At 43.5% G+C, this 19,282-nt stretch overlaps 1 protein-coding gene across 1 annotated transcript in view; it reads left to right on the top strand.

Annotated features, from left to right (window-relative positions):
- RAB38 (RAB38, member RAS oncogene family) overlaps positions 1–11,387 on the top strand; it is a 57,791-nt gene extending 46,404 nt beyond the window's left edge. The window contains exon 3 of the mRNA XM_073569252.1: positions 11,152–11,387. Coding sequence (XP_073425353.1) covers positions 11,152–11,304 — 153 coding nt within the window. The 3' untranslated portion in view covers positions 11,305–11,387. The remainder of the gene's footprint in view (positions 1–11,151) is intronic.
- The last annotated feature ends 7,895 nt before the right edge of the window (positions 11,388–19,282 follow it).

Genomic DNA, 19,282 nt, shown 5'->3' with positions numbered 1-19,282 from the left:
CTTGTTTTAGGGTTTTTTCAGTGTAAACTTTGTGTGTGGACATGAGGACTATAACTACGTGCACTACATAAAGAATAGTGCCCCCAATAATCACAAGCATTGAAGAGGGCCCCCTCTGTGCTGTTTAATTGGATCTTTGGTTGATGCTCCATTGCTTAGATTTGTTTACCTGTAACTGCCACTAGGGGGAGCTCACTGCATACATACGTATACACATTTATACATTTGAAGGCAGCTCCCCCCTAGAGGTCATTGCAGTAGTCTGCGAGAATAGTCTATATGTGCTATACTATAACGCCCCCTTACATTCCAGCATTGGACTAGAATTAGCGTTCTTTATTCGCCGCCTTCTATCCGTGAAGCCGGTTTTCATGTTTCTGCTCGCAGTAGCCTTCCAATAAATAGGCCCAGCATTTATGAAATTCGGGGCTATTGATTTCACATTCAGCCGCTGATTACAATGTACTGTAAATTTAGCCGTGAATTACAGCAGTTATTTACCAGCGAGCGGGATTCATCAGAAGAAAGAGCCAGAAAACAATGGTTGCTAGAAAAATCCTCGCTATTGTTCCAGGCGCTAATGTAACGAGGTGACGGAAGTATTTCTGGTTCATCAGGCGGCACAGAACTCCCAAAGGTGAATGTTTAAAGCCCAAGAATGTGCCATAAACTGTCACATCAAGGCTAGATTCTCAAAAAGCTCGCCCCTTTTCGGCTCAGGTGGAGGGAATGTCCTAGCAGAATGGAAGTACTCCCATGTGATCTAGTTCCCATCATATTTACAACCCCGATTCATCGTTTAGGGGTTTTTTTTAAGTCACTTTCCTTTTTATTTTTTTTTGTTATTAGTTTCCGTTTTTAGCGCCATCTCATCAAAGTGGCGCACTCGATTCATGAATGTGGCAAAGGCAAAAAATGTACTTTATTTCCTGTCTTAAAGTCAAACTTTAACACCAAAAATTTGCACAATTTGTGCCAAAAATTTGGCGTACTCCAATATACACCAGGGAGGGGGACTGGAGTGTACGTGCAACAAATTTTGTGACATTTTTAAAAAGAAAAAAAATCATAATGTGTCCCTTAGTATGGTGTTCATTCTCCTAACCAGGCAGAAGAATGTAGAAATTTTCCCATTCGATGACCCCCATACTTGTTTATAATTTAGCTGTTCTCCCTGCCCAATAGGAAAGGAGAGATTACGGTTCAGGGCTGGACCCTCCCCCGAGGAGCCTTATAATCAGGGGCATGACAATAATGGATGCAGAGATTGTGTTGCCCTTGAGCCTTGTAGCCTCGGAAGTCAATAAAATTAATGACCAATGATATTTGTGGGCCGTGCTGAATAGTTTATGGTGGCGTAAATCAGCTTCACGATATGCCACTGGCTATAAACCCGGGTATAATATCACCAGGAATCGCATCTCCTACAATGCAACGCAGCAAAATGCAGCCCATCGACTCTAATAGATTTCCAGAAACATCTCGTATAATTCTGAATGCAGCTTTAGATGTGACTAGAGCATAAGATACATTAGATGCAATGATTGCAGAAGACAAGAGGCCACATCGGCTAATGCTGATCACCTGCACAAGATCAGGGACCACGCATCGGGAACGTAGACATCCCCACTCTAATCTCTGAGGTCTACCTAAACCCTTGTGATATTTCGGGAGCCAGAACTATTTTTCGCCGTGCATTCCTAATCTCCCGTTAGCCGTGTGACACGCTGTGAAGCGCCGGCTTCGGATTGGTTCGTTGCATTAATTCAATTTTCACAGCGCTCTGAAAATGATATGTTATAGAGTTGTGGAATCTGGGAACCCGGCCTCAAAGCACCTCCTGTGATGTTCATGGTGCCCAGGACATGGGCTCTATGCAGTCGAATTTGTCTTGCATCATGCATTATGTTTAGACGCAGTCCTATGTAAAGTCATAGATGATGTAGTAAATTTTCATTCAGACCTAGGTAAAGATGATGAGTTTTGGCAAATTACAAACTCCATACTGATCCATTCATCTCCGCACCTCTTACAAAAACAGCTCTGCTAAGTGTGATCTGAATTTCAGAACAGGTATTGTGATTCTTGTAAAGGTCAGAGACGAAATATCTGTTCTCAAAGTGGAACTCTAATATCACTCCTATACAGTGCAAAGTAATAACAGTGCCATACATTGCCCAATAACAATGCAATACAGTTCCCAAAATACCACTTCCATACAGTCCCAAATAACAACAGTAAAACGGTAATTAGACCTACCGGTAATTGTGTTTCCAGGAATCCATCCTGACAGCACACTGGAGGACGTCCTTCTTATCCATAGTGGGACAGGAAACCCTGAGAGTTTAAAAAGATCCTCCCCCTACCACACTTCAGTGATTTCACAAAGTAACACCTCTGGATGGATGCAAAACATAAACTTTATTTAAACCAACATTCTACATACATATGTTACATCACAGTTGTATGGACGTGTTTGTCGGGAGAGAACTAATAGTGCTGTCAGGATGGATTCCTGGAAACACAATTACCGGTAGGTCTAATTACCGTTTTCCAGGTCACCACCTGACAACACACTGGAGTAGTACCAAAGAATATTGGTCCTAGGGTGGGACTACTGCGTGGAGTACCTTTCTCCCAAATGCTAATTGTGCGGAGGCTACGTCTAGTTTATAGTGCTTAGAAAACGTACTGAGACTGGCCCAAGATGCTGCTCTGCAGATCTGTTCTACCGAGGCCCCCCCCCTCTCTGCCCATGATGCGGCCATGGCTCTAGTTGAGTGGGTTCTAAGGTTCCCCGGGGGGGCTCTGACCCTGTGCTCTATAAGTTGCGCTAATAATGGATTTAATCCACCTTGCTATTGTGGATTTCGACGCCTTCTTTCCTTTATTAGGGCCTCTGTACTGGACAAAGATTATTATCCTGCCTCCAAGGCCTGGTTGCGTCCAGGTACCTGAGCACTGTTTCCCTGAGTGGTTATGGTAAGCTTTCTCCTCGCTATTTTTAGGAAACTGGCAAAATGAGGGGAGCACTACCTCTTGATTCATTTTCAAGTCTGAGATAACCTTGGGGAGAAAAGGCGGGTCGAGTATCAGGACGAATATTTGTAAGTAGGGATCTTGGACCAATAGGGCCTGAAGTTCCCCCAGTCTTTTGGCTGATGTAACTGCCACTAGGAAAGCCATCTTCAGAGAGAGGTTACCGATACTTATTTCTTCCCCTAGCTGGTATGGCTGTCTACATAGCGCATTGAGGACTAGGTTAAGGTCCCAAGGGGGAACAGTCTTTCTTATCAAGGGTTTAAGCCTCTGCACAGCCCTTGAGAGCAGGGCTATCCAAGGGTGTGATGATAGGGTTGTGTCATAGAACACGCTTAAGGCTCCAATCTGTACACCCGAGTGCTGGGTCTAAGGCCCTTTTTGAACCCTGCCTGCAAGAAGTCAAGGATCTTCGGGATGTGGGGTTGGTCAGTCTCGACTGTCGCATCTCCACAAAAGCTGCAAAATTTTTTCCAGATCTTGTTATATATTGCTGCGGTCACAGGCTTCCTACTTGCTTGTAGAGTAGATATGACTTTGTCCGATAGACCCCTTGCTCTTAGGACCTGCCGCTCAGGATCCAGGCTGATAACTAAAGCGCTTCTGGTGGAAGACCGGACCCTGGTGAAGCAGGTCTTCTCTTTTCGGCAGGAGAATAGGATCTTCCCGTGATATCTTCCTGAGTAGAGGAAACCAACTTCTTCTTGGCCAATAGGGGACCACCAATATGACCCTGGCTCTGTCCTTGTAGACCTTCCTGAGAACCCGTGGAATGAGAGCTAGAGGCGGGAAGGCGTACAACAGGCCTCTGTTCCAGGACTGTGAGAGAGCGTCTATCCCTGTCAGGTTTCCTGCAGGGTTAAGGGAGTAGAAGGCTTTGACCTTTGTGTTCCCTTTGTCCGCAAACAGGTCTATTTTCAGTTGTCCCCAACGGTCGCACAGGCTGCTGAACACTTCGTCGTTGAGTTCCCAATCTGTTGCGGTTATTGTTCTTCTGCTGAGGAAGTCCGCAACTTAATAATAATAATAACACAGGTCAACGAAAAAAATTTTTTTTTCTGGTGTCCAAAATATTTTAATGAATTTGGGGTATTTTTGGGGTGCTGATTCTGAATATGTCATCAGTTTTGCCAGATTGGCTCAAGTTTTTGAGATTTTTGGTATCTTATTTATAGCACTTGTTGGTAAATGCGACGCATCATCTCATTAATTTCTTTGGATTAGTACTTGAACTGAGCAGTTCTCAATATAGTTTTGTGTTAATTAGTGTTCTAAAAGTTTGTTCATAGCTTGATTTTTGCACTAACTTTATGTTGTTGTCTGTTTTCCAGTGAAAAGCATGAACTCATCATGAAGAAGTTGTCTTAACGATCCAGACTCATTCTGTTACATTTGTGGTGAATATACACTGCCAAAACATAGAAGAAACATAACAGACTTCGTAAAAAAAGTGTATTTTGCCTATTTTGGGGTTATGCTTGGGGACCAAGACAAGTTTTGGGCACCACACATAGTGTGCAAAGCATGTATCGAATTATTACGAAAATGGAGCAAAGGACAAAGAAAAAGCTTCAAATTTGGTGTTCCAATGGTGTGGAGAGAGCCAAAAAATCATCATGATGACTGTTATTTCTGTGCAGTGCAAGTGCAAGGATTCAATAAGCATAAGAAACGAAAATGGGAGTAACATGGAATCTGCAAGAAGGCCTGTCCCTCATTGTGAAGATGTGCCTGTACCTGTGTTTACCATAAATAACAGTCATCATGATGATTTTTTGGCTCTCTCCACACCATTGGAACACCAAATTTGAAGCTTTTTCTTTGTCCTTTGCTCCATTTTCGTAATAATTCGATACATGCTTTGCACACTATGTGTGGTGCCCAAAACTTGTCTTGGTCCCCAAGCATAACCCCAAAATAGGCAAAATACACTTTTTTTACGAAGTCTGTTATGTTTCTTCTATGTTTTGGCAGTGTGTATTCACCACAAATGTAACAGAATGAGTCTGGATCGTTAAGACAACTTCTTCTTGATGAGTTCATGCTTTTCACTGGAAAACAGACAACAACATAAAGTTAGTGCAAAAATCAAGCTATGAACAAACTTTTAGAACACTAATTAACACAAAACTATATTGAGAACTGCTCAGTTCAAGTACTAATCCAAAGAAATTAATGAGATGATGCGTCGCATTTACCAACAAGTGCTATAAATAAGATACCAAAAATCTCAAAAACTTGAGCCAATCTGGCAAAACTGATGACATATTCAGAATCAGCACCCCAAAAATACCCTAAATTCGATGAAATATCTTTGGCACCAAAAATGCTGTTGACCAGTGTAATAATAATAATAATCTTTATTTATATAGCGCCAACATATTCCGCAGCGCTTTACAGTTGAACAGTTTCAAACACAACAGTCATAAGTAACAACGTTAACAATACAATAATTAAAGCGAACTTGGTTCCAGGTGCCTTCCAGATGTACTGCTGAGATTGAGAGGACCTCTCCTTCCGCCCACCTGAAGATCTGTTCTGCTAAGCTTTGTAATGCCGGGTGTCTTGGCCCGCCCTGGTGGTATTGTCTGACAGTATTTTGACGTGCTTGTTCTTCACCAGAGACCAGGCGACACGTAGTACCTTCCAGACCGCATGTAATTCTCTGAAGTTGGAGGACCTGCTGCTGTCCTCCGGACTCCATTGCCCCTGGTAGTACTCTTCTCCGACGTGTCCACCCCAGCCATACAGACTCACGTCCATGGTCACTACGATTTCTGGAGATTGAATCCATGAGACACCGGTTTTTAGGTTTCTCGGGACAGTCCACCATAGCAGCGATCTTCTGACCTGGGGGGTTAACTGTATTTTCTTGTCCAGTGAGTCCTGTCTTCTGTCCCAGGACGCTAGGACTGCCCGTTGTAGTTTGCGGGAGTGGAATTGACTTCATCTAACACAGGAAATGCATGAAGTCATCAGCCTCAGGATCCTCATTGCGTCCCTGATCGATACCCGGTTCTTTGAGAACTGACGAATCTTCCTTGGCATGCTGGTCTGCTTTTTCTCTGGGAGATAGGACATTCTTCTTTCCGAGTCCAGCATGACCCCAAAAAATTTTATTCTGGGCTTGGGTATGAGCTCTGATTTTGACCAATTTATGATCCAACCCAACCTCTGCAGCATGGAGATCGAGGCCTGACAGTCGACCCTGAGCTGGGCTGCTGAATCTGCTATGATTAAGAAGTCGTCTAGGTACGGGACCACCGTGATGCTTCAAGCTCTTAGGTAGGCCACTACTTCTACCATTAACTTTGTGAAGACTCTTGGGGCTGATGCTAGGCCGAAGGGGAGGCAGCGAAACTGGTAGTGGTGTATCCTGCCCTCCTTTTCGACCGCAAACCTGAGATATTTTTGGTGGTCTGGGTGGATGGGGACGTGGTAGTACGCGCTTTTTAGATCGAGCGTGCACATTTCCACCGCTTTTCCCAGCAAAGGAATCGTGGATCTTATTGATTCCATCTTGAAGCGTTTGTATGCTACCCACTTGTTTAGGGGCTTGAGATTTATTATGGTTCTGGACTCACCCGACGGTTTTTTTCATTGCGAAGAGGCTCGAGTAGTGTCCTCTCCCTTCTTCTTGGGCGGGTACTGGCATAATCTCTTCCATTTCTAGGAGGTCCTGGATATCCAACCACATGGGGGGGGAGTCGGACAGAGCTGTGAGCCGGTCACTAAGAACCTGTTCGGGGGTAGGGAGTTGAATTCTATCCTGTACCCTTGAGAAATGACTTGTAGTACCCAGGGGCTGGTGGTAACCTCCCGCCATTCTCCCCTGAACTTGAGCAATCGCCCCCCTACTCTGGTGGCGTCATTTTTTCCGGGAGCTAGACCCTGGGCCGGAGAAGATGGTATCTCTGCTCCTATTTCTACCCTCGCCCCCTTTGCAGTAGCTCCATCGACCCGACTTCCCCTTCCCTCTGTATTCTGTTCTCTGGTTGTAACGGGGTCTACGAAAGGGCTGATACTTTCTACGTTTCTCTTCAGGGAACCCCTTTTTTTCATCTGACGCCTTCTCTAAGATATCATCAAGCAACGGGACCGAAGACTCTACCCCCCGAGAAGGGAATTGAGCACAGTTTATTCTTTGACTGCATGTCACCTGACCAACTTTTAAGCCAGATAGCCCTTCTGGCTGTGTTGGACAAGGATTGGCTTCTGGCCGTGAACCTAACGGACTCTGCTGAGGCGTCAGCCAAAAACCCCGTAGCTAATTTTAGTAAGGGAAGGGATTTCAGGATGGTTTCTCTCGGAGTTCTATCCGACAGGTGCTCCTCCAAATCATCTATCCATAGATGCATGGAGCGTGCCACTGATGTCGCGGTTATATTTGTTTTTATGACCGCTGCTGAACTCTCCCAGGCTCTCTTTAAGAGCCCGTCTGCCTTCTGATCTAGGGGCTCCTTTAAGCTTGAGGAGTCCTCGAACGGAATGGCTGTCTTTTTTGATACTTTTGCCACTGGGATATCGATCTTAGGGACCTCCTCCCAGACCTTGACCTCCTCTGGGTCAAACGGCAGGCGAAGTCTGAAATCCCGGGGGATAGTCAATCTCTTTTCTGCTTCCTCCCATTCGTCTAATATCATCGCCCGTATATGGGTGTTTACTGGGAAGACCATCGAAGTCTGGGAGCGCAACCCCCCGAACATTTCATCCTGTATTGAGAGGGTAGTCGGGGGTTCCACAATCTGCATATTCTGCCGCACTGCCCCCAACAGCTCATCCGGATGAAAAGAGATATTTCCTTCCCCTTTCTGGGTGCTCTCTGATGTCCTCCTCCTCTGCATCTGATTCGGACAGGATGTCTTTGGAAGACGTGTCCGACTGCCTCTGCCTCTTTATGGATGCCTTGGGGTTCACTTGCGGGGTTTGGGACATGGCCAGGCCGGATACCAAAGCCTGTACTTCCTCTCTAATTATTGCTCTCATGTTAGACATGAGCGTAGCCTGTTTCTCCCCCATTATGCGTTTTGTACATGCATCGCAGAGGGTCTTTTGCCACGTGTCCTTTAGCTTCTTAGAGCAAACTCGACACTTCTTATCCTTCCTCCTGGGCTTCTTTCTCTCTGAGGTGGAGGTCCCCCCCCTGGAACACATAAAATACATGTTCTGTGGGGTGTGCCTTACTGTGGCCCTGCCCTAACCTCATTTGAGGTTACTCACGTGACCCTGACTCTCTGCTCCCGTCTCCGTCTTTGCCTGGTCCTCCATCCTGGATAGAGAGGCTTACTGTGCCTGCCTGCCTGTTGAGACACCGAACGTGTAAGTGGCCGCGAGCGTAGCGTCCGGCTCTTACTGTCGCAGAGTCTGGCGTACCGCTGCTGTTCCTGTTCCTGCTCTTGCCGTGCTGCCGATCCGCTCCACTGCCTGAAACTGCCCCCTTCTCAGATGGCTCTATGCCGGCAATGCCGGGCGGTCGCATTTGATGACGCGCCCCGGCCTGGATGACGCGACCGGAAGTGACGTGCCCCAGCCTGGCACGGCGTGATCCCTGGCATGCCGCATCTCACAGAGGGGGGAGAGGTGCGGTGATCCTCCGCTGGGGTCCGCTTGTGGGGCCATTGGACTCCATAGTGGCGGCCCGGGTACCCGTATATCGGTGGTGGCGGTGGCGTCCGGAGTCGAGAGCCCCCGTCGGGAGGAAGCGACCCCGTCTCCAGGAGCAGTGCTACACTGGATGGGCTGAGGGACCCTGTGCCGGGTGTCAGCTGCAGAATTTTTGAGGTAGGAAGGGAAAGGCTGGGCCCCCCGATCCTATCCATCTGCGCGGAACGGACGGATCTTCCTCTCGTCATTCCTATCCGCAGTGGGACAGGAAAAAACACTGAAGGGTGGTAGGGGGAGGATCCTTTTAAACTCTCGTGGTTTCCTGTCCCACTACGGATAAGAAGGACGTCCTCCAGTGTGCTGTCAGGTGGTGACCTGGAAAATGCATTTAAAACTAATATCACTTATATACGGTGCCCAATATTATCACTTCTATATAGTGCACACTAATATCACTTGTATACAGTGCCCATTAATGTCACTCCCAAGCAGTGCCCAGCAATAACAACGCAATAGAGTAGTCACAGATATACTGATATCACTTCTATATGGTGCCCACTAATAACACTTCTATACGGTGCCCAATAATATCACTTATACGGTGCCCACTAATATCACTCCTATAAGGTTGCCCAATTTTATCACTTCTATACGGTGCCCACTAATATCACTTCTACAGCATATGGTGCCCACTAATATCACTCCTATATGGTGCCCATTATTATTACTTCTATATGGTGCCCACTAATATCACTTCTATATGGTGTTCAATAAAATCACTTCTATACGGTGCCCAGTAATATCACTTCTATATGGTGCCCACTAATATCACTTCTATACAGTGCCCACTATTATGACGTTTATATGGTGCCCACTAATCTGACTTTTATACGGTGCTCACTAATATCACTTCTGTACGGTGCCTACTAATATGACTTTTATATGGTGCCCACTAATATCACTTCTACAGTATACAATATAGTGCCCACTAATTTCACTTCTATGTGGTTCCCACGCCCACTATTATCACCTATATACAGTGCCTACTAATATGGATTTTATATGGTGCCCACTAATATCACTTCTATACTGTGCTCCCGAATATTACTTCTGTATGGTGTCTGCTAATATCATTTCTATATAGTGCCCACTAATATCACTGCCAAGCAGTGCCCATCAAGAATTACGCAATACAGTACCCACTGATATCAATTCTATACAGTCCCACTAATGTCCCACTAATATCACTTCTATATGGTGCCCACTAATATCACCTCCATACAGTGCCCAATGATATCACTTCTATACGGTGTCCACTAATGTCACTGCTAAGTAGTGCCCAGCAATAACTACGCAATAGAGTACTCACTGATATAACTTCTATATGGTGCACACTAATATCACTTCTATACGATGCCCACTAATATGACTTTTATGCGTCGCTCATTAATATCACTTCTATACAGTGCCCATTAATATCACTTCTATATGGTGCCCACTATTATAATGTGCCCACTTACAGTGCCCACTAATATGACTTTTATACGATGCCCACTAGTATCACTTCTATACAGTGCCCACTAATGTCACTGCCAAACAGTGCCACATAATAACAGTACAATGTGTTTAACACTAATATCAGGTCTATACGGTAACCACCACTATCACTCCTATACAGTGCCCACTAATGTCACTGTCAAGCAGCGCACAGCAATAATTACGCAATACAGTACTCACTAATATCACTTCTATACGGTGCCCACTAATATCACTTATGTATGGTGCTCCCTAATATCACTTCTATATGGTGCCTACTAATATCAATGCCGTCATACAATTCCCATTAATGACTGTGCAATATAATTCCCACGAATATCACTTTGTCATGATGCCCAGTAGTATCAACGCCATACAGTACCCAACAATAAATGTGAAAAACATAGCCCACTAATATCGCAACCACACTATTACACTAATATTACAATACAGTACCCAAACATACCAAGGCAATAATAATGACTGTACATATACTCTCATACAGTGCCTTATCATACCACTGCCATACAGTATGCAAAAATAATGCCCTGCTATCCCAAAAACGACAATACCTTATTGTAAAAAGAGGAAATTATAAGTACAAGCAATACTGCCACACCATGCCCAATAAATAGCGCCATACGCTGCAGAAAGGAGCAGTGCAGTATAGTGCCCAATAATAATAGTGTCACACAGTGCTGAGTAATTAAAGTGACATTACGTGCCCGATAAAAATAGTGCTATATCATATCTATTACTATTACTGCTATATAGTGCCTCAAAAGCTTATTTTTTACGACAACCTCAGCTTTGCACTTTTAATATTTTATGTTCCAATACCTTTAGGCTCCGCTTGTTAAATATGGATTTCCCCTTTAACTGGATCATTCCTTTTAAAGCATGTCAATAATTGGAAAGATATCTTAATTTTTTTTTTTAAATTTTATTAATTTTATTTTATTTTTTTTGCAGGAAAACATAAATATTGACGAGGCCTCGCGGTGTCTGGTGAAGCACATTATCGCCAGCGAAAGCGACCTAATGCAATCCGTGGAGCCGGACGTCGTAAAACCGCAGATGAATTCCTCCAAAATAGCTAATTGTTCTGCTTGCTTTAAGTTCTAATTTGTATTATTATTATTTTATCTTTTTTTTGTTGCTTTTGGCTCAGTTGTTAAATAAAAGCGCGTTGTGATGGTGGAAACGAATCCTTCCGATGACTCATTTCTCGTAGGGAATGTTACACAACGTAGCAAGGTCGCCTCTTGTCATTTCTCAAGACGCTGAGCACCATTCTGTAAGAGACGCCGAGCACCATTCTGTAAGAGACGCCGAGCTCCATTCTGTAAGAGACGCCGAGCTCCATTCTGTAAGAGACGCCGAGCTCCATTCTGTAAGAGACACCGAGCTCCACTCTGTAAGAGACGCTGAGCTCCATTCTGTAAGAGACGCTGAGCACCATTCTGTAAGACACGCCGAGTACCATTCTGTAAGAGACGCCGAGCTCCATTCTGTAAGAGACGCCGAGCACCATTCTGTAAAAGACGCCGACCTCCATTCTGTAAGAGACGCCGAGCACCATTCTGTAAGAGACACCGAGCTCCACTCTGTAAGAGACGCTGAGCTCCATTCTGTAAGAGACGCTGAGCACCATTCTGTAAGAGACGCCGAGCTCCATTCTGTAAGAGACGCCGAGCTCCATTCTGTAAGAGACGCCGAGTACCATTCTGTAAGAGAGTTTTATGTTAACACGTCGGAATACAAGAAAAGTCTCGGGACATAGTAAACTTTATAAGTAAGGATTGATTAACGAAAAGTCGAAAACCAGAGAATGGTTCTTCAAGCGCCATCTACAGGCTAAAATGAGGTATTGCACTGCGTGAACAAGGTTTTCTACGCAGGGTATTATCACGCCTCTCTAACAAAAAGCACTTATTAATTCTTAAAGGGATTGTCTTGTCTTCCAAAATGGGTAAAAAACAAGCAGTTTTCCAATTTACCTTTTAGGTAAAATTCTCTCCATTCTCGATAGGGATAGGGATTTTTAACGTTATAGTTTACTGTTCATTTCCTTAGTTACCGGCTTCCTCTGCACTGTAGCAGAAGTAGCCTATTTTATAGGCAGGTAACATAGCGCCTACCAGCTCTTTTTTATAGAGCTTGCAAGCGCGTCTTTGAAGTTGGCCAGATCCCTATGCAATCATGAGCAGCTCCTGAAAACGGAAGTAGTGAATAACCCATTAAAGGGTCCTTAGGATAAGCCATCAATGTCTGATTGATGTGGGTGCGACATATGGAACCCCCCCGTCGATCAGCTGTACCTGCTGTCGGGAGTGACCAGACCTGCTCAGTTGTAGAGCTGTGAGCAAACTTGGAGATGAAAGTGGACATAAAACCCGCGCTGCACAGTTCCCTCGATGGTGCTGAGTGTCGCACCCACACCAAACAGACATTTTTGACCTATCCTAAGTCCCAGGCAACCCCTTTAAAGGGTTATTCACTACTTCCATCTTCAGGAGCTGCTCATGATTGTACAGGTGTCCAGCCAACTTCAGAGACGCACTTGCAAGCTGTATAAAAAAGAGTTTGTAAGTGCTACATTACTTACCTGATTGGCAGCTTTTTGTGAACAATATATACTTGCAGGCAGATGCTAATGAGTGGTGGTAGAGTGGCTGGACTAGGAAGCACGAGGACCTCTTATCCTGTAGTGATAATCTCCTGCTGACCAAACAATAATTGTAGCCAAACCCAGTCTAATCAGTGACGCATCATTGAAATCAGTGTCCCTACATCATGCTGCTCTCGGATTACATAGCAAAACCTGCTGACAGATTCCCTTTCATATATATTCACAGCTTCAAATGCAGTATGACACAGAATTCGACAAATGAAGACGATGATGTTAGGCTATGTTCACACAGAGTTTTTTGAGGAAGTCAAACGCCACAAATTTTTCAGCTGTAACCCACTTTTCAAAAAGTGTTTTTGAGGAGTTTTGAGGTTTTTTTTCCTGTGGTATTCTTTCCAGCCTTTTTATTGAGCCAAGCCTACTTTGAAGAGGATTCCTTTAGGGTCTGCTTCAAACCAGTGACATGCACTTTCTTTTTAGTTTCAGGATTTTTAAAATGTCTTAAAGGGAATCTGCCATTTCGGTGTTCTGGGACATAGTTCACCGGCGCATGCGCACTATTGCTTTTCGGCTTTGCTCGCACTTGGGCAAAGCATACTGCGCACGAACGATTGGAGATTGCAATGCGCACGTGCGTAATATGGATTACAACTACGGAAATTACCTGAAATATTGCGTGCAGCGGCCAAGGAGGGGTGGAGGGAAGGAGACAAAACACCGCCCATCGGACCAGACCAAACCCATTTACATACAGCGCCAAATTGAGGTGACAGATTCCCTTTAAGGAACAAAAGCTCAAAATAAAACACTCCTCGTGTGAATAGCAAAAAGTATTTCCCATAGAAAAGAATTTGGAATATTTTTAAGACTTTTTGAAGCAGTTTTTAAGGAACATTTTGGAAAAGATTTTGTCGAACAAACGTTTTAAAAAATTTGATTCATCATTAGTGGGGGAGTTTTAAAGGAGATTTTCTCAAGTTATAAAAGTGCTTTAAGCCCCTGTTACACACTGCGATATCGCTAGCAATATCGCTGTAAAGTCACCGATTTTGTGACGTTGCAGCGATATTGCTAGCGATATCGCTGTGTGTGATACTTACCTCCGACCGGCTCCCCCGCTGGTTATCGCTGATCGCACGAGAAGCTGCTGGATCATTCCTCGTCGGTCACTTCCTGCTGGGCTTCCTGTGGCGCCGACGAGCGACGCGGGCGGGAGGACGCAGGATCGCCGCGCCTGACAGGTAAGTAGCGACCCCCGACCCCTGCTATGTCGCTAGTGAGATCTGCCTGCGTGGCAGCTCACTAGCGACCACCCAGCGATTCACCAGCGATCCTGACCGCGTCATATCGCTAGTCGGGATCGCTGGTGCATCGCTAGGTGTAACGGTACCCTTAGTTAGACACTATGAAAATAATCAAGTTTGCAATTAAATTTCCTTTTCTATCTCCTGCCCTTCTAATGCAATGAGAGCTTTTTTATTTGATAGTGTGCAGCTTATTTCCATGGAGGTCAGCCACCAGTGCCTGCCCACACCCTAGCCAAGTGGGCACAGTAGTTACACTCCAGGATAGGAGTTAACTCCTAACATACCAGTCACTATTTTCCAGCCCATTAATTTCTATACAGAAGTTAAGCCCCCATCACACACAGCTGCTGAGTCACAAGTTTTGTGACGCAACAGCAATCTCACCACGAGATCGCTGTGTGTGACACTTACCAGCGACCGGCCCCCCCTGCCGGGTATCGCTGATTGTCCTGGAATGGCCAGGACATTTTTTTGATCGCTGGTCTCCCGCTGGCCAGCACGCAATGCTGCGTGTGACAGGCGGGAGACCAGTGATCAGTGAAATGGCGCTGGTAACTAAGGTACACATCGGGCCTCTAAGCGGCGCGCAGCGCTTAGAAACCCGATGTGTACCTTAGTTACCAGCTCCCTGCACCAGCGTGCGTCGCTTGTTACCCGCGTGTCGCTAGTGCTGATCGCTGGTGAAGCTGCCTGTTTGACAGCTCACCAGCGATCATGTAGCGACACACCAGCGATCCTGACAAGGTCATATCGTTGTCGGGATCGCTGGTGCGTCGCTACGTGTGACGGGGCCCTTAGTCTCCCTCTTCCTCTCCCTCAGCTCCTGACAAGCTGCTGTTATAAATCTTGCAAAATCATCAGCCTACAGCTTTCACAACAGGTCTCCTTATCACGGCTGTGGGCTCACCCTATCCAGAACTGTGGGGTTGTTCAAATGCCCTTTTTTCTCTATGTGTAAATACACTGATAGCAGTGTAGATTCCACAACAAACCACTGATAACTTGTGCTCAGCTTTGCAGTTCTACGAAGGCCTGTTTCACACATCCGTTTGTGTCCATCAGTCAAAATCCGCCGTTTTGCAAAAAAAAACGGATCCGCCAGTTTTCTTAGCGGATCCGTTTTTTTCCCATTGAGTTGCATTAGCGGCGGATCTTGACGGATGGCCATCCGTTGTATCCGTTTTTTTGCGGATCCGCCAAAATTTTGACATCCGCCAACATGCCCGAACGGACCATGCAACGTTTTTTCGGGTGGCAGGATCCACACTTCTCACTGCGCATGCCCGAAAGACTTCACTCAGCTGGAAATTTAACCCTAAACTCTGTTCTGGCGGCTGAAAAATTTCTCTCTCTCTCTCCCCTCCCCCAGGCAGCGGTTCCTTTAATATTCTTCCTTTCACGGATCCATTAAAATAACGGTCCGGTGACAAACGTTGTGGCCAGTACAGGAACGGATCCGCTATCCGCCATTTTAGCGGATTTTGACTGAACAAAAAAACTGATGTGTGAAACTGGCCTAACCAGAACTATCACTGAAGGAGGAGCACCCGCCTTGCCAGAAGTCAAGAAGTAAGGAGACTGTTAGAAAACTGCATTGCTCTGAGCTGCTCAACAGACAACTTGAGAATACTCCTTTAATTCACTTTTCTTTCTTTTTTTTTTCCTTGTGGTATACATTTAATTTTTTTAGCGCCAAATTGTTCAAAATGGTTTGCGATGTTCATGAATATTGAGCAAAATCAAAAATTCTCTATATTTTTGTCTCAAAATTTTTTTTTAAACTTTTCAGCCCAAAAAATTGCATGTTCAGTAAAATATTGCACAATTTGGGCTAAATTTTTGACGCATATTAAAATTACTTGGAGAGGGGAAAAGCAGACTGGAGGACATTTGCATGAAAATGTTGCAACTTTTTAAAAAGTCACAATTGATGAATAAGAAGAAAACATTTGAAAATCCCAAATCCCAGTTACAATAATGTACATGAAAAACAAACAAGCAGACAAACACATATCAAGTAGAATTTAAAAAAGATGCATTTCCCAGACAACACAAAGACAAAAAAAGAAGAAAAAAACAAAACAAAATGAGGATATAGCCTGTAGTAAGCAAATAAGTAATTAGTAATGGTATATATAAATAATATAGGGTACTTAGGTAACACTATGTTTATAAAAAAAAAGCATAAAAATCATAAAAGCCATTTCACTGTGACAATTATTAAAACCTCACCTTGTGTCAGATGACCTCAGTGTGAATACGGGGAGAGCAGAACAGGGGACACCTGTCCATGGGCAGTTATATAACTGAAATGCCTAACTCAAAAGGAGGAGCCACAGCCCTGTGTATATAGAGTACAAGAAACTACAGCAAAAACAAAGAAAAGAGCCGGACCTTAAGTTGGTATACGTGCTCTTACACATTGCACGTATACCAACTTACGCTCCGACTTTTTTCTTTGGTTTTGCTGCAGGTGTCTGCACAGTCAAACCTGGGTCCTGGTCTGCCCTTATTCACTGAGGTTGTCTGAGTTTTTAGTACTAGAGACAGGATAGGACCATCCCGATTGGGGCACACCTTGTCGCGGTGGGATGGCTTTTACGCTTTTTTGATCAAAATAGTATCAACTAAGTATCCATTATTATTTACATGTGCTATTACTATTTACTTATGTACCTACTACAGGGTATATCCTCATTTTGTTTTTTTTCTTGGGTGTTGTCTGTGAAATGGCCACAATGTGAATAAGCTCTTACACTTTGCACGTATACCAACTTACGCTCCGACTCTTTTCTTTGGTTTTGCTGTGGAATTAAAGGGAATCTGTCACCTGAATTTGGCGGGCTATTTAAATGACCTCTGTTCTGTCCGATGGGCGGTGTTTCCTATCCTAATTTGAGTAGGTGTCCGCCATAGTCCGCGCGTGCGCAATGCAATCTTGCCTCGCGCACACGCAGTATGCTTTGCCCAACTGCGGGCAAAGCCTAAAAGCATTACTGCGCATGCGCCAGTTAACTATGTCCCAGAACACAGCAAAATACTTCCGGGACATAGTTAACCGGTGCATGCGCAGTAATGCTTTTAGGCTTTGCCCACATTTGGGCAAAGCATACTGCATCTGTCAAATTCAGGTGACAGATTCCCTTTAAGTAATATTATTCTGGACATTAGGAGTGGGGCAACGACATTTCCTATCAATCTTTCTGTATGGAGCAGATAAATAATTTTGCCGGGGAAACTTAGCATGACCACTGGACAAAAAAAAAAGTCTAAGAAATTTGAAGTAAAAAAAAATATTGGAAAAATGTCACTTTTTTTTTTAAGTTTTCTCTTATTTGAAAAGAAAGGCAAAGTAATCAAAAGATGTGAACAGGGAAAGTCTCATTTATACAGAAATGATATTAGAGATCTGGCTGAATTGCCCACCGGGTGATGACAGTTTCCATTTGCAGGCGCTGACACATATTCATACCCAGTGGGGAGACCGCAGAAATTGTAACAGGTTCTTTCTGATTTTACAAGCAATTCTCCAACTTTAATTTCTTTTAGTCACTATTGAAGTTGGAATTGCTGCATTAAGTCCAATGCCTAAAAACCATAAGAAAAAATATTAAAAAAAAAGGTCAATATAAAATTGGGGGATTTAATTAAATGTGGCAATTATGCCTATAACTTTAAATGATAAGAAGCTTAACCTTCATGATCAGACAGTTTTACATTTTTGCACATTGTGTTTTTTTTTCTTTTTCCTTTTTCCAAGAGCCATAACTTTTTTAGTTTCAGTTCACACACCCTTACACGGGCTTGTTCTTTTGTGGGACGAGATGTAGTTTTGCATGACATTTTTCACTTTGCCATACAATGTACTGAAAAACAGGAACAAAAGGCAAGTGGGGTTTAAAAAATGTTGAAAAAAATGCAACTCCTCTATTGTTTTTTGGCCTTTGTTTTAACAGCGTTTTTTGGGACGAAACCTGGTAATATGATTCTTTAGGTGGTGGGGATAATAAATGTATAAGTCTTTTTTTTTAACATTTTAACGGTTTTCAAAAAATTAGACCTTTATGGGAAAAATATTGGTGTGTGTTATCGTTTGCTGAGACCGGTAACTTTTTAATTTTTCTGTTTATGGAGCTGTGAGAGACTTTGGGTTTTGGTGCATCAAGCTAACATTTTCAAGAATACCAATTTGGGATACATTTGATCACTTTTTTGTATAATTTTGGAGGAAGTACGGAAACTAAACTGTGCCAATTCTGGCTTTTCATTTGTTTTCCTTTTTGACATCTACCATACTTTTAGACTTTGCCATATTAGACTTTTACAGACAAGATAACAAACATATATATATATATATATATATATATTTTTTTTTTATAAACTTTGGAAACTTAAAATTTTATGGCTTTTAATTTTGGAGGGGAATTAAATTTTGTAATTTATTATTTTTTTTTTTACATTTTTTTCATTTCTTTTTTTGTTTCCAAAAGGGATTGAAATTGTAAACTTTTTATAACTTATACTATATACTGCAGCACTACATCTTCCATCAGGGAAGAATTGGGACACCCTCATTCAGGTTGGATGTCCGGTTGGTCCTGAAGAAATTGCAGATTCAACTCACATTTTTCTAGTGTATATGAGAACCTTTATGGTCATTTTACAAGAGCCAATGATCATGGGATCAGAGAAATGTTCAATATCAATTACTGCCATGTTAATATACCCATCAGACTGTCCACAAATGAGTGGCCATCTTAATAAGGACCTATTAAATTATCGATCTGTTGTATTGTAGCAATTAAAGTGAGCACAGACCCACTTCCAACACCATCCATCGCTGTTCGTTCAGGAACTTTATCAACCCGTGAATATGGACCATGAATCAGTCATGACCACCACATGTCAAAGAGTCTATTGTCATTTTTGTAGAAGGTCCATGAACTTGAGAACATCTTACTTAAAGAGACTACAATGCCCTTGTCAACCCTCTTTAAAAGTCTAGCTTTAACCCTGTTATGCTCCTCTATAACTTTTAGAAATTGTTTTATCGATAACTCTAAATTGTATGTTCCCTAAAGTACAGGACCTTTATTGAGTATGAGAACAGTGGAGGTGACCAAGGTCAGAGCACATGGTGATCACTAGAATCAAAAATGTCCAC

The sequence above is a fragment of the Dendrobates tinctorius genome, unplaced genomic scaffold, assembly GCF_039654945.1.
Source record: "Dendrobates tinctorius isolate UK_male_01 unplaced genomic scaffold, ASM3965494v1 ptg000023l, whole genome shotgun sequence".
Classification (NCBI taxonomy): domain Eukaryota; kingdom Metazoa; phylum Chordata; class Amphibia; order Anura; family Dendrobatidae; genus Dendrobates; species Dendrobates tinctorius.
Note: the sequence above shows the minus strand (reverse complement) of the source record. Positions and strands in the feature narration are given on the sequence as shown.